The sequence below is a fragment of the Oncorhynchus nerka genome, linkage group LG24 (genome assembly GCF_034236695.1).
Source record: "Oncorhynchus nerka isolate Pitt River linkage group LG24, Oner_Uvic_2.0, whole genome shotgun sequence".
NCBI classification, from domain to species: Eukaryota; Metazoa; Chordata; class Actinopteri; order Salmoniformes; family Salmonidae; genus Oncorhynchus; species Oncorhynchus nerka.
Genome location: NC_088419.1, coordinates 15923737 through 15939424, shown reverse-complemented (window position 1 = coordinate 15939424; position 15688 = coordinate 15923737). Strand labels below are relative to the sequence as shown.

At 42.3% G+C, this 15688-nt stretch overlaps 1 protein-coding gene across 1 annotated transcript; it reads right to left on the bottom strand.

The window, feature by feature from the left end:
* Window positions 1–11396: 11396 nt before the first annotated feature.
* On the bottom strand, window positions 11397–15467 carry LOC115107270 (leucine-rich alpha-2-glycoprotein-like). Its single transcript, XM_029630657.2, has 2 exons — window positions 15342–15467; window positions 11397–15008 (listed from the first exon to the last, which is right to left on the bottom strand). The coding sequence occupies exon 2, from the start codon at window positions 15002–15004 to the stop codon at window positions 13946–13948; it is 1059 nt and encodes a 352-aa protein (XP_029486517.1). The 5' UTR covers window positions 15005–15008; window positions 15342–15467; the 3' UTR covers window positions 11397–13945.
* Window positions 15468–15688: the final 221 nt, after the last annotated feature.

Genomic DNA, 15688 nt, shown 5'->3' with positions numbered 1-15688 from the left:
CACAAGTGTAAAGGGATGAAGAATATGTACATAAAAATATATGAATGAGTGATGGTACAGAACGGCATAGGCAAGATGCAGTAGATGGTATAGAGTACAGTATATTCATATGAGATGAGTAATGTAGGGTATGTAAACATTATATTAAGTTGCATTGTTTAAAGTGCCAAGTACTGACCTCGCCTTCTGGATGATAGCGGGGTGAACAGGCAGTGGCTCGGGTGGTTGTTGTCCTTGATGATCTTTATGGCATTCCTGTGACATCGGGTGGTGTAGGTGTCCTGGAGGGCAGGTAGTTTGCCCCCGGTGATGCGTTGTGCAGACCTCACTACCCTCTGGAGAGCCTTACGGTTGTGGGCAGAGCAGTTGAGGTACCAGGCGGTGATACAGCCCGACAGGATGCTCTCGATTGTGCATCTGTAAAAGTTTGTGAGTGTGTTTGGTGACAAGCCGAATTTCTTCAGCCTCCTGAGGTTGAAGAGGCGCTGTTGAGACCATAAAGATAGATAGAAGTGGTTTCACAAGAGGTTGAGACCATAGAGATAGATAGAAGTGGTTTCACAAGAGGCTGAGACCATAGAGATAGATAGAAGTGGTTTCACAAGAGATTGAGACCATAGAGATAGATAGAAGTGGTTTTACAAGAGGCTGTGACCATAAAGATAGATAGAAGTGGTTTTACAAGAGGCTGAGACCATAGAGATAGATAGAAGTGGTTTAACAAGAGATTGAGACCATAGAGATAGGTAGAAGTGGTTTTACAAGAGGCTGTGACCATAAAGATAGATAGAACTGCTTCAGGCAAGTTGGTGGTGATTCCCTCCACGACTGATTTTCTCATCGCGAGAGACAATTATATTTTATGAACCGGAATAACCTTCTCAAGTGGTCTCATCCAATGATCGCAAATGATTTGGGGTTGAAGTAAAAAACAAAAAAACATTATTGAGTGACTGTTTCATTTAAGCGTAGGCCCATGGCTCCTCTAGGGCTTAATATTAATTTCACACGTTAGATTTACTCAGATATGCATTTACCATGAATCATTATGTAACAGCAAAGTCTGCATAATGACAATGCATGCGCCTAGACTAATAACTTGTAACACTCCCACTTGTGCGAATGTAACACTCCCACTTGTGCGATGTTGATGGAAATACTGTGCAAATAGCAATAAAACAAGCACAAATATACATGGACGGATGGACCTAAAGTTGCCAATTCAGATGGATGAAGTGCTTCAGTCTACAAGCATAGATGTAAATACTGTACATGAATCTGTACGTTGAGTAAGCAAGTACTTACTATACAGCTCATGATAAATTCCCATTCCCCAATTCCTGTCTGAATTCCTGTCCATTGGGGGGCATCCCAGGAAAGTCCAAACCTCTCAGACACTCCAAGGCCATTTAGTACGTTTCTAACAACCTTACCATCTGTGACACTTTGTTGTCATCACCCTGTTCTGATGTCATCACCTTGACCCTGTTCTGATGTCATCATCTTGACCCTGTTCTGATGTCATCACCTTGATCCTGTTCTGATGTCATCACCTTGATCCTGTTCTGATGTCATCATCTTGACCCTGTTCTGTTGTCATCACCTTGACCCTGTTCTGTTGTCATCACCTTGACCCTGTTCTGATGTCATCACCTTGAGCCTGTTCTGTTGTCATCACCTTGACGCTGTTCTGATGTTATCACCTTGACCCTGTTCTGTTGTCATCACCTTGACCCTGTTCTGTTGTCATCACCTTGACACTGTTCTGATGTCATCACCTTGCGCCTGTTCTGTTGTCATCACCTTGACCCTGTTCTGTTGTCATCACCTTGACCCTCTGTCTCCCGATTCTTTGAAGCTCATGCAACAGGGTTGAAGAGCAGTAGACGCGTCGGTCAGGGGCCCAGAACCGGACCCCACTAAACCTGTATCAACAGCTGGATGCTCCGTAATAGACGACAGGTTAAATCCCACCAGGATAGACGGAGCCAGTCACACACACATCTCTTTAGAAGAGATTATAAATGCATTTTACATGTCCCCTCACATCTTATCTATGAGAGCTAATGAAGTTGAAATGTTATTTTCTTTGAACTTATAAGACTTAATTATAGTGTAAGAGGGCAGAGAAGGTGTTGCTGTGTAGTATATATTTAGATGGCAGCTTAGGCGAGAGGACAAAGATATCTTAACAAAAAGCCACAGCACGAAGGTGTGTGGTCTAATTGCATAGCGCAGGGTCAGGGAGGAGGTAAAGGTTAGCCAGTATTTACTCCATTGCAGGCAGACTTCAGCGTGCCAAAGGATGAGAGTGAGACCTGCCAGTCTATAACTATAGCCACTCTGTAACTAGCTTCCACCTGTCCAAACCGCTCAGATCTACAGGAGGGACTAAAGAGGCTCGGGGCCAACAGCACTACTGTTTAGCCCTTCAACAGAAAGGTGAAACCTGACAGTTTCTCACTACTACTCTCTCTCATTAGCCAAAGCACGTCTCTGCCTAGTTGTGGCCGGTGTTAAATTCATAGTCTGTCATCTCTTGTCTCGTCAAGTGATTGTTTTGGCTGCGTTTAGTTCTGCAAGGTCAATGAGATGGATGCCTGGGCTGTACTGCTCTCTATCATGGCTCTAAGAGAAATGTAAAACAGCAGTGTGCTCAATTTAAGCTGTCCCAACATTCGCACTTAGACTTTGTTGTTTTTTGTGAGCAATAGAGTTGGATGATTGGCAAAGTTGGCTAGGGTCAATTCAAGTTTTCAATTGAGTCAATTCCAGGAAGTAAGTTGAAATAGAATTTAATGATCTGAAAATGGCCACAAAAAAATCTGTTGTTTTCAATTAGGGGGGAATTCTGACCCGAGTTAAGAGTGTGTAAATGGAATGTAAATCCCTTTTTTCTCTCTATGCTTATTCTGACCTTGAACTTAAGCAGGAGAATAGCATGCTATTCACCCTCTATTCCCTTGTGGTTTCATTTTGAAATCAGTCTGGGTAAGTAGGAGAATAGCATGCTATTCACCCTCTATTCCCTTGTGGTTTCATTTTGAAATCAGTCTGGGTAAGTAGGAGAGTAGCATGCTATTCACCCTCTATTCCCTTGTGGTTTCATTTTGAAATCAGTCCGGGTAAGTAGGAGAATAGCATGCTATTCACCCTCTATTCCCTTGTGGTTTCATTTTGAAATCAGTCTGGGTATGTAGGAGAATAGCATGCTATTCACCCTCTATTCCCTTGTGGTTTCATTTTGAAATCAGTCCGGGTATGTAGGAGAATAGCATGCTATTCACCCTCTATTCCCTTGTGGTTTCATTTTGAAATCAGTCCGGGTAAGCCGGACTTTATTCCCTAATAATTCCATCATGAATAAAGTGTAGGTAGTTTAAAAAGCATCTTTATTTTTGAAGACAGAAATAGCACCATTCTCCATGCACTTGTAATATACAACTTGTTAAGAGCTATTGTTAACGGCTAAATGAGTCATCTGTTTGCAGAAGGGGATTGTAAATATAAATGACAATTGTTTTAGATCTAGTTTACCTTATAATCGCTGGAGACAAATGTGAAACCAGTCATATGGCAACAATCTGAATCATATCAGCTTATCAACTTTCCCACAGGAATGTTTATGAAATGCTTTGCCATTATGCTGAATTTTTAATGTACAGACTTTTAATTTTCAGGGATGGGCACTCTCGAATGTCTTAATTATAGGCTACCCCGACTTTCTCTGTTTCCCATTTCTATCATGTTAAAAATGAGTCACTATCACTATCGACCGTCAGTAGACCTAATAACCACACATATTACACTGTTAATTTACTGTTAGTTCCCTTCACTTGGTATAGTCTGCATTATCATTCCATTTATTTAAATAGTTTTTCGTTTACTCCATCTCCCACTAGGCACTGACATCAATTCAATATCTATTTCACGTTGGTTCAACGTAATGTCATTGAAATGAAGTGGAAACAATGTTGATTCAACCAGTGTGCACAGTGGGTTGCTTCCTTTGTAAACTCCTTCACTGCTGTGTGGTTTTTGCTGAGGATCATTAGTAACATTTGATTATATATATTTTTTAAAGACATGTGGGCTCATTAAATCGTTATGGAGCGGAGTGCAGACCAAGCCATAACAGCTTGAACCCGACGCCTGGTGCAATACTTGGCCTCTTCATCACACAGTTCCATGGTTGGTGCAGGCAAAAGACAAAGGCTATTATACACTAGTCTCCCTATTATAATTCTATGTAATTAACAGCTTCGCACCCCCCGCAGCTGCTTGCCCAAGCCTCCCCAGCTACTCCTTCACCCAAATCCAGATAGCAGATGTTCTGAAAGAGCTGCAAAACCTGTACCCGTACAAATCAGCTGGGCTAGACAATCTGGACCCTCTCTTTCTGAAATTATCCGCTGTCATTGTTGCAACCCCTATTACCAGTCTGTTTAACCTCTCTTTCGTATCGTCCGAGATCCCTAAAGATTGGAAAGCTGCTGCGGTCATCCCCCCTCTTCAAAGGGGGTGACACTCTGAACCCAAACTGTTACAGACCTATATCCATCCTGCCCTGCCTCTCTAAAGTCTTCGAAAGCCAAGTTAATAAACAGATCACTGACCATTTCGAATCCCACCGTACCTTCTCCGCTGTGCAATCCGCTTTCCGAGCTGGTCATGGCTGCACCTCAGCCACACTCAAGGTATTAAACGATATCATAACCGCCATCGATAAAAGACAGTACTGTGCAGCCGTCTTCATCGACCTGGCCAAGGCTTTCGACTCTGTCAATCACCGTATTCTTATCGGCAGACTCAACAGCCTTGGTTTCTCAAATGACTGCCTCGCCTGGTTCACCAGCTACTTCTCAGATAGAGTTCAGTGTGTCAAATCGGGCAGTCTCTATGGGGGTACCACAGGGTTCAATTCTCAGGCTGACTCTTTTCTCTGTATATATCAACGATGTCGCTATTGCTGCCGGTGATTCCCTGATCCACCTCTATGCAGACGATATCATTCTGTATACATCTGGCCCTTCTTTGGACACAGTGTTAACAAACCTCCAAATGAGCTTCAATGCCATTACAACACTCCTTCCGTGGTCTCCAACTGCTCTTAAACGCTAGTAAAACTAAATGCATGCTTTTCAACCGATCGCTGCCCGCACCTGCCCGCCCGACTAGTATCACTACTCTGGACGGTTCTGACTAAGAATATGTGGACAACTACAAATACCTAGGTGTCTGGCTAGACTGTAAACTCTCCTTCCAGACTCATATTAAAAATCTCCAATCCAAAATTAAATCCTCGACTTTGACGATGTAATTTACAAAATAGCCTCCAACACTCTACTCAGGAAACTGGATGCAGTCTATCACAGTGCCATCAGTTTTGTCACCAAAGCCCCATATACCACCCATCACTGTGACCTGTATGCTCTCGTCGGCTGGCCTTTGCTACATGTTTGTCGCCAGACCCACTGGCTCCAGGTCATCTATAAGTCTTTACTATGTAAAGCTCCGCTTTATCTCAGCTCACTGGTCACGATATCAACACCCACCCGTAGCACGCGTTCCAGCAGGTATATCTCTCTGGTCATCCCCAAAGCCAACACCTCCTTTGGCCACCTTTCCTTCCACCTTTCCTTCCAGCTGCCAATGACTGGAATGAACTGCAAAAATGACTGAAGTTGGAGACTCACTAACTTTAAACATCAGCTATCTGAGCAGCTAATCGATCGCTGCAGCTGTACACAGCCCATCTGTAAATTGCCCATTCAATCTACCTACCTCATCCCCTTATTGTTTTTATTAACTTTTTTGCTCTTTTGCACACTAGTATTTCTGCTTGCACATCATCATCTGCACATCTATCACTCCAGTGTTAATTTGCTAAATTGTAATTACTTTGCCACTATGGCCTATTTATTGCCTTACCTTCTCACGCCATTTGCACACACTGTATATATATATACTTTTTTTCTATTGTGTTATTGACTGTACGCTTGTTTATTCCATGTGTAACTCTGTTGTTGTTTGTGTTGTTTTGTTTTATATTGTCCAGGTCGCAGTTGTAAATGAGAACTTGTTCTCAACTGACCAACCTGGTTAAATAAAGTTGAAATAAAAAATAAATTACTTTTTTTTATTTACATGAATCCTTTTCACCGTTTTCTTTCTGTCATGCATAAACACACTCTAAAACGTTTTTAAAAAATTATTTGTAAATACTTTCCTAAACTTATATAATCTAGAATTGAAGCTGAACTGGAGACAAATATGCATATATTTAGATGGCTCCCGACTGGTGCAGCGGTCTAAGGCACTACTGGAATTGTACCCTGGTTCAATTCCAGGCTCTATCACAACTGGCCATGATTGGGAGTCCCATAGGGTGGCGCACAGTTGGCCCAGAGTCATCCGGGTTTGGCCGGGGTAGGCCATCATTGTAAATAAGAATTTGTTCTTAACAGACATGCCTAGTTAAATAAAGGTTAAATAAAAAAATACAATTAAAATATATCCCTAATATCTGAACCAGTTCTCTCAATATGTTCTAGTGAGTCTGTCGATAAAATTCTAACTGAAAGGTACACCATTTTTAAGAGATGGCTTAAGATACTGTACACGTACTGAAAACCCTATTGAATGAAAACTCAATGAGAAAATCTGTTGAAAGGGCAAGTGGGAGGGTTTCAACTGTTGAATGAAATGTATTCAGAGCGTGCAAAGTAGCCACACCTGCAGAGCTAGTGACCGAATAAGTTAAATCTGAACAGAAAATACTGAGAACTGTGTAGGAAAGGTGTATGAATCAGCCCCTTAATGAACTGAATTTTCATTCACTGCCTGAATTGAAAAGAGAATTGACCCCAACCCTGAGTCAGACAGCAATAGCCATTAATTATAATCCACATAATAATTCACATTTCCGATTGCTACAGGACTATTTTCATGCTTTAGCAAATTAAGATCCTACACCTGTATGCTATCATTGAGGTATGATGAGTAGGTTCACCCTTAAAGTCAATTTATGCTTGATCTGAAAATGTAGTCAGACGCTACATATTGAGGGTGTGACGCAATTGCGTAGCCTCCAGAGGCAGCCAGAGGCCACATTTTGTAACAGTGAGGAGGTATAGCTCTACATTGACAAAATTTGTTGACGGTAGGTGGGGGTGGAAGGTCCTGTATAAATACAAACTCACTTCCTTGACAACTTCCTTCACAACAACTCTGCGCTGTTTTGCGAAGCGCAAGAAGTATGAATTCCCTCGCTGCGCAGCCGTATCACCTTAAGTGCTGCACGGCCAATGCAGATGGCAGATTGACCATGTAGAGCAGGGGTGTCAAACTCAAATACCCAGTGGGCCAAAATGTAAAACCTGAACAAAGTCACGGGCCAACATTGAACAAATTAACCTTTTAATATGGACCCAAACAAGTTTTGCTTTAACATTGAATATGGAACAAGCATCGCTTATTACCATACAATATATAATTTAATAGTGGAGACATGCAAAATCTAATTTCAAATGAAAAAACACATTAATGGCATTCATTTATTAAATAAATCAAATTTAAATAAAAATTGTATGCCTCTTTTCTATTTGCAGCCTTCTGATTTAAATACCAAAATAAACTTTTTCCACTGGCTAATAATTTGACAAATAAAATGATAATAAATCAATCAACCATTCAAGCCCATGCCTTGTAGCAAGAAAAAGTGCATAAAGAAAACGTTAATTATTGCACACTGGTCTAATCTGATGTGCCCAAGCCAGATACCTGGCATCTCTTCTTGGATGCTAGTTCATCAATGTCTGGGCTCAAGCTCTGAGCTGAAGAAATCCTCAGTATCGAGCGAAGATGTTCATCAGTCAGACGTCTCCTGTGAGTTGTTTTGGTCATCTTCATCGAGGAGAAAAGTTGCTCGCATAGATAAGTGCTGCCGAACATGGAGAGCATCTGAGCAGCTTGGGTGCTGAGCTGAGGCATTGTGTCAGGGATGAACCGTGGAAACTGTGCGGCGCCCACAGCATCATACTTTGACTTCAGCGTGTCGTTGCACTGGAGTTCAATCAGCTCCATTTGGATGTTGGTTGGTGCATTTTCCACATCAACTGCGAAGGGATTACTAAGCAGTTCAAACTTGCATTTCTGGGCATCGAAGTCGGCAAATCGCAGGCTAAACTCAGCGGCGAGAACACTGAGTTTTTCAGCAAACTGTGCGCATGGGAACACGGCGGTAGAGATCTGCGCTTTTATGGATTGGCAGCAGGGAAAATGGCAAGGGTTTCCTTGCAGCATCTGATTCTCCCACAGGCACAGTTTAGTTTTGAAGGCCCTCACTGCAGCGTACATGTCTGTGATGATGCGCCCCCGCCCCTGAAGCTGCAGGTTCAGCGCATCGAGATGGCTCGAGATGTCACAGAGAAAGGCCAGCTCACACAGGAACTTTTGCTCCCGGAGCTCTGCTGTATCCTCCCTTTGGTTTCCAGGAATTGACATATTTCCTCACGCAGCTCGAAACATCTGTTCAGTACTTTTCCTCTGCTTAGCCATCTCACCTCTGTGTGATACGGCACGTCTGCGTATTCCGAACCACACTCCTCCAGAAAAGATTTAAACTGGCGGTGATTTAGACCTTTGGCTCTTATAAAGTTAACTACCTGTGTTACTGTGGTCATAACATGTTCCATCTTTAGGGCTTTGGCACACAGTGCTTCCTGATGTATGATGCAGTGGTAAACAGTTAGCTCACCTGCACAGTTCTCTTCCCGCATCTTCTCCCGAACCATGCCCACCAGTCCACTCTTTTTACCGCACATCGCTGGCGCACCGCACCATCTGTCGTTAATCCAACGAGTTTATCCCACGGCAGCTTTATTTCAGTTACACATTTGGAAACCTCCTCAAAGATTTCCTTTCCTGTGGTTGTGCCATGCATTGATTTGAATCCTAATAGCTCCTCCGTAACACACAGATTTGAGTCCACTCCACGGATGAAGACTGACAGCTGAGCAGTATCAGATGCGTCGCAGCTCTCATCCACAGCGAGGGAGAACGCAACAAAATATTTTCCCTTTTCCATCAGCTGGTCATACAGATTGGTGGCAAGATCACATGTGCGATCAGCTACTGTGTTCCTGCTCAGGCTCACGTTTGAAAATGCTTGTTTTTTCTCTGGGCATACGAGGTCACAAACCTTCATCATGCACTTTTTCATGAACTCTCCCTCATTAAAGGGCCGGGCTGATTTTGCGATCTCTGCTGCCACTATATAACTAGCCTTTACAGCAGCCTCGCTTTGTGATGTGGCTTTTTTAAACATATTCTGTTGTGAAACCAAACTTCTTTTCATCTCCTCTACTTTCTGGCTCCTTTGAGTCATGTCCAGGTCCTTGTATTTGTCATGGTGTTTCGTTTCATAGTGTCGTCTAATGTTGTACTCCTTACTTACAGCCACGTTGACTCCACAAACAAGACAAACAGGTTTGTCTTTTACATATGTAAACAGATATTCTGCCTCCCACTTGTCCAGAAAGCTCCTGTTTTCTGCCTTTCTTTTCGCCATTTTTGGGAAGGGTTAGCTCGCTGACAGTTGTAGCGTCTATGTTGCTATGACTACTGTCACAGAGGAGAGAGCGTTTCTGGGTCCTGTCCTGATTGGCGCGCGAAAACAGCAGAGCATTATGGGATTCGTAGTATTAGTGGTGAATGCGCTGTATAATACCGGCGGGCCAGCTCTAGTAGTAATTTGGTATTGTCTCGCGGGCCAAATATAATTACCCCGTGGGCCAAATTTGGCCCACGGGCCAGAGTTTGACACCCATGATGTAGAGCCTTTAAACATGCTCTCTCTTTCTGTGTGTGCGCGTGTGTGGCTGCAGGTATTTAATGAGCATGTCTCTTCCTCCTCTCACCGAGCTGCAGGTAGGTATTTAATGGGCACGTCGCTACCTCCTCTCACTTTTGATAGAGTTTTGAACATCTACAACAAATAAAATGACCATGAACTGTGGGATTTCAAGGGCGCTGACATAAGAAATCCGACATGTGGGGTCTATTGAAAATAAACGTTTCAATGCTTTGAGTACAGAAAAATTAAGTCTACTGTACATTGATAGGGTGTCATTGTAAATAATAACTTGTTCTTACTAGTTAAATAAAAATGATAGTGGGAAACAATACTGTTTTCCTTTCCCAAATTGCACCCTATTCCCTTTATAGTGCACTACTTTTTACTAGGACCAATATGGCTCTGATCAAAAGTAGGGCACTATGTAGGGAATAGGATGCCATTTGGGAGGCTACCTCAGTAATTCCTGGCCTGTATTCAGAAAGAGTCTGAATGAATGCTGATCTACAGTAGGATCAGTTTGGCCCTTTAGATCAAACAATAGTATTTGTGTCTTACAGGATTGGGATACATTCCATTTAAATTTAGTTAGTTCGGGAATTAAATTCCAATTCCAAAATGTCTATGTAAAAAAACCATCACACATTTTTGGGGGGAATTTCAGTTTTTCTGAACTTTCTGAATTGAAATAGAATTGACCTTACACTGCTCTCGTAACAGCAGGGTTAAGGTCCTGTAACGGCTCTCGTTGGTAGAAGGAGACCATGGCGTACATTGTATTTTTATCGATGACACCAAAAAAAACGAACGCGCACAGTTCTGTAAGACACTAAACTGACACTAAACTGAAAACAAGATCCCACAAAACCCAAACGGAAAATGACAACTTATATATGCTCCCCAATCAGAGACAACGATAGACAGCTGCCTCTGATTGGGAACCACACTCGGCCAAAAACAAAGAAATAGAAAACATAGACTTTCCCACCCGAGTCACACCCTGACCTAACCAAACATAGAGAATAATAAGGATCTCTAAGGTCAGGGCGTGACAGGTTCATAGTTGTGAGCCATGATCCTTGCTTTACCACAATGGCACATGTATTCACAAAGGTGCCAGGAATCAGGCAAGACCTTAATGGAGAGAGTATTTATATAAGGAACTGTAGTTCAGAGATGGAAGATGACAACCTATTTATCAGGTGCTATGAATCATGATGGGGTGTAATCAATCAAACATTTAATGCATCCCAAATGGCACCTTATTCCCTTTATAGTGCCCATAGGGCTCTGGTGAAAAGTAGTGCACTATATAGGGATAGGGTGCCATTTTGGATGAACACAATTTTCTATTCAATCAAACACTGTAAATCACAGCAATTCCATAAAGCATTTTTAGCCACAACTTGTTTTCAGTCTATTACTATAAAGCACTATAGCGTTCACAGCATCTTATTGAGATGCCATTCTCTACCCAAATGATTTTGACTGAAATATTTAGGATGGCAAAAATACATTTCAGTTTTTCAAATGTAGAATATGAAGTTGTTATTAGTATTTATTTTACAAGGCAGAGTTATTGAGCACTTACTAGTCATACTCATATCACATCACCCTCATTTGGAAGATGAATTACATTTGAACTCTTCATCTTGTAATGAACCATGTTTGTTTGGCCCTGCCAATAACATTTTAAAAGCCCTGCCAATAACATTTTAAAAGCCCTGCCAATAACATTTTAAAAGCCCTGCCAATAACATTTTAAAAGCCCTGCCAATAACATTTTAAAAGCCCTGACAATAACATTGTAAAAGCCCTGCCAATAACATTGTAAAAGCCCTGCCAATAACATTTTAAAAGCCCTGCCAATAACATTTTAAAAGCCCTGCCAATAACATTTTAAAAGCCTTGCCAATAACATTTTAAAAGCCCTGACAATAACATTTTAAAAGCCCTGACAATAACATTGTAAAACCCCTGCCAATAACATTGTAAAAGCCCTGCCAATAACATTTTAAAAGACCTGCCAATAACATTGTAAAAGCCCTGCCAATAACATTTTAAAAGACCTGCCAATAATCTTTTAAAGGCCCTGTTAATAACATTGTAAAAGCCCTGCCAATAACCTTTTAAAAACCCTGTTAATAACCTTTTAAAAGCCCTGTTAATAACCTTTTAGAAGCCCTGCCAATAACATTTTAAAAGACCTGCCAATAATCTTTTAAAGGCCCTGTTAATAACATTGTAAAAGCCCTGCCAATAACCTTTTAAAAACCCTGTTAATAACCTTTTAAAAGCCCTGTTAATAACCTTTTAGAAGCCCTGTTAATAACCTATTAAAAGCCCTGTTAATAACCTTTTAAAAGCCCTGTTAATAACCTTTTAAAAGCCCTGTTAATAACCTTTTAAAAGCCCTGTCAATAACATTTTAAAAGCCCTGTTAATAACCCTTTAAAATCCCTGTCAATAACCCTTTAAAAGGCCTGTCAACCTTTTAAAAGCCCTGTTAATAACATTTTAAAAGCCCTGTTAATAACATTTTAAAAGCCCTGTTAATAACCTTTTAAAAGCCCTGTCAATAACCTTTTAAAAGCCCTGTTAATAACCTTTTAAAAGCCCTGCTAATACCATTGTAAAAGCCCTGCCAATAACCTTTTAAAAGCCCTGTTAATAACCTTTTAAAAGCCCTGCCAATAACCTTTTTTTTTATCACTGTCAGTCAGTCATTACAGTGCGGCCCGATGCCAGAGCACACACTCCGTCTCGTCCATCCTGATCAGAGAGAAAGGTCACCTGTTCGTGGGCAGAACGAGCGTAGGACGCATAAAGATGCACTAGAGATCTCTTATCTTTGCCATCTTTGTCTTTGTCTGATGCCACCAGCTATTGAGGGCTTTTTCTCTTTTAAAGTGGTCAATTTCCTCTCCTATGATTGTCTTGGCAGTACATAGGTGCGTACCACCACCTACTGTGCCAGAGTGTGTGAAGTCAGAACACGTCAAAGTTGGTGATTTAATTATGAAATGTTTACTCAGGAGTATAATTCATTGGCTGACACCTCCTGCTGACTTGGATGGAATTATTTAATCCTTCTTTAACCCATAGCAAGTCCCACCCAGTTGGCTACTTCAAAATGGTTAAAGCCCTCAATTGCGCTGTCCATGGTAAAACGGGTTTTGGCGCCCTCTATCCAACTCTATTGTACGATGCCGGGGGAAAACGCTTCGACGTCCGCTGACGTTTCAGGAAGCCATGTTTTCTTCCGCTCTTCAGCAAATATTTATGATCAGGGTTTAATTTTCATTAGTAACCACCTCTGGAGACGTGGCTGCTGCTTTACAAGAGTCATAAATTATTGGGTCTCTCACTTACTGTGATCAAGGCCTCCTGAGGACAGAGAGGCCTGTGCCACATCCGCAGAGGACAAACTCACAGATTTTCTCTCTCTCTCTCTCTCTCTCTCTCTCTCTCTCTCTCTCTCTCTCTCCCTCTCTCTCTCTCTCTCTCTCTCTCTCTCTCTCTCTCTCTCTCTCTCTCTCTCTCTCTCTCTCTCTCTCTCTCTCTCTCTCTCTCTCTCTCTCTCTCTCATTAAAAACAGGAGAAGAAGAATGAAGTGCATATACAAGTGAGACAATGCAGAGGGGAAACCACAAAGTATTACCACCACCAGAGACTAGATTCACCAGGCTGATTGACCTGTAGAAAAGTAGCTGTCACAAAGGTGTCTATTTTCTATTCATGCATAGTTGTTGTCAACCAACCAACATTAGAACAACTGTTCAGGACAGGTTACTCAATAGTCTACTAGGGAGTTTATCGTGCAAAAACATTGAATATGATGCCACCTAGTGCCAGTGGACCATCCTAAGGGTATCCACAAATATACAGAAGCCTTAATTGAAATGCAAGAGGTGTTTGTCTCAAATGTGTGTGTGAGTATGTAAGTGAGTATATATATATATATATATATATATATATATATATATATATATATATATAGCTCTTTCTCTGTCAGAGACACAACCGCTGGTCCTTAACAACCAGGGCTGGCACATTTCACCTCCTCCAGAAAGAACACTCTCCCCGGGGTCATACTGAGACACCTCCACCGCTCCCCACCGTCTTATTGTTTAATAGTCCTAGCTCACTGTCAGTTAGTGACATAACTGATCGTTCCTTCAGAGACTCAGGGCTGGCACACCTGATGTCATCGGCCAGGAAAGCTTTCTTCTGGTTCTTCTGCAGCCATTTCCACAGGTCCTCCACCTTCTTATCACAGACCCAGGGGTTCTGGCTGAAGGCCACCCAAAGACGATTGCTTGTCCATGGGGAGGAGAGCTGCTCCAGCAGGGTGTTGGAGATGTGACCAAGCCGGTTGAAGTTGAGAAACAGGAACTCGAGGCGATGGAGCCCCTGGAGGAGAGTCGGGGGAAGCCTCTCCAGTTGGTTCTCCTGGAGGAAGAGGTGCGTCAGGTTTGGGGTGTTCCTGAAGGCGGAAGGGTCCAGGGCGCTGAGTTGGTTCCCCTCCAGGTTGAGCCTCTCTAGGCTGCTCAGATGATTCATTGCCCCCGCCAGGAGCTTCTCCAGGCGGTTATGGGAGAGGTCAAGGTTCTTCAGGTGGCGTAGTTTCTGGAACAGGGCTGTGGGTACGGCCGTCAAGTGGTTCCCTGATAGGTCCAGCCAGGTGAGGTTACTGTTGTCAGGGAGCCAATCAGCATCCACACCGCTGATCAGGTTGTTCTTCAGCACCAGGTTACGCAGCGGAGCGTGGCTGAAGACATATGGTGGCAGGAAGTGCAGGTGGTTCCCTGTGAGATCCAACCTGTGCAGGTGAGGGACAGCTCTGAGGAGATCTGAAGGAAGTGTGCTCAGGTTGTTGTAATATAGTTGGAGCTCTTTCAGAAGGGGCGTGGCCTGTAAGTGGTTGGCAGTAATCGTGCTGAGGTTGGTGGATTGGATGGACAAGGAGGTGGTGTTGCCTGGGAGACCATCGGAGGGGAACTGGGAGAGGGAGTCGTCACTGCAGACCACCTTGGTGTCGCTGGAAGAGAAATGGCAGGTGCACATGTCTGGGCAAGAGAGGGCGCCATTGCTACGGCTGCAACAACAGGTCAGCACACACAGAGGAAGGAGGAACCAGGTGCTCATCTTTCTAAAACGGTGAAACAAAGAGATAGTTGGGCCTCAAAACATACATTATTTAATATTTGCAAAAGTGTATGTTAACGCAAAAGACATAGGTGACTCATAAATCATAAATAATTCCTTAATGCTCTGTAACATCAAGTCCATTATACATGCAGTTGTTTTAATGGATGACACTATTCTGATCGGTATCTTTCAATGTTCGATATAATCAGAAGTCGTAAATAATGCATAACCAATATAACTTGAGTTATAGTTTTTTTCAGATACAGATAAAAGTATTGTTTGTCAAAAGGATTAAGACACAGTAAATAAATCAAAGTCCTTTAGTTCACCTTACCTGAAGTCTTGCTGTCATTCATGTTTTGTTGCCTTCATTGGCTTGCTTGTTTCATCTACTCTTACGACTATTTCAATGCTCCTTATATAAAATGTGTGTGTGTGTGTTTGTGTGTGTCAGGCTATGTACCAGACAGAGTAAATAATGAGTGGGTTTAGATAAAGTCCACAACCTGTTTTTGTGGATTTATTGCAAAATGTAAACAAAGAAATAGAAACCTGGGCAACTGGGGAATTTCCATTCTTAGTCATTCATCATACGCTTATTTTTTTTAGTGTAACTATTTTTGGGGTAGTTGAAAACATGACATGGGCACTCTACACAATGACGACAAAATATCATGTAAA

Excerpts from the sequence above, each read along its gene's own strand:
- LOC115107270 (XM_029630657.2), bottom strand. The coding sequence starts at position 15,004 with ATGAGCACCTGGTTCCTCCTTCCTCTGTGTGTGCTGACCTGTTGTTGC.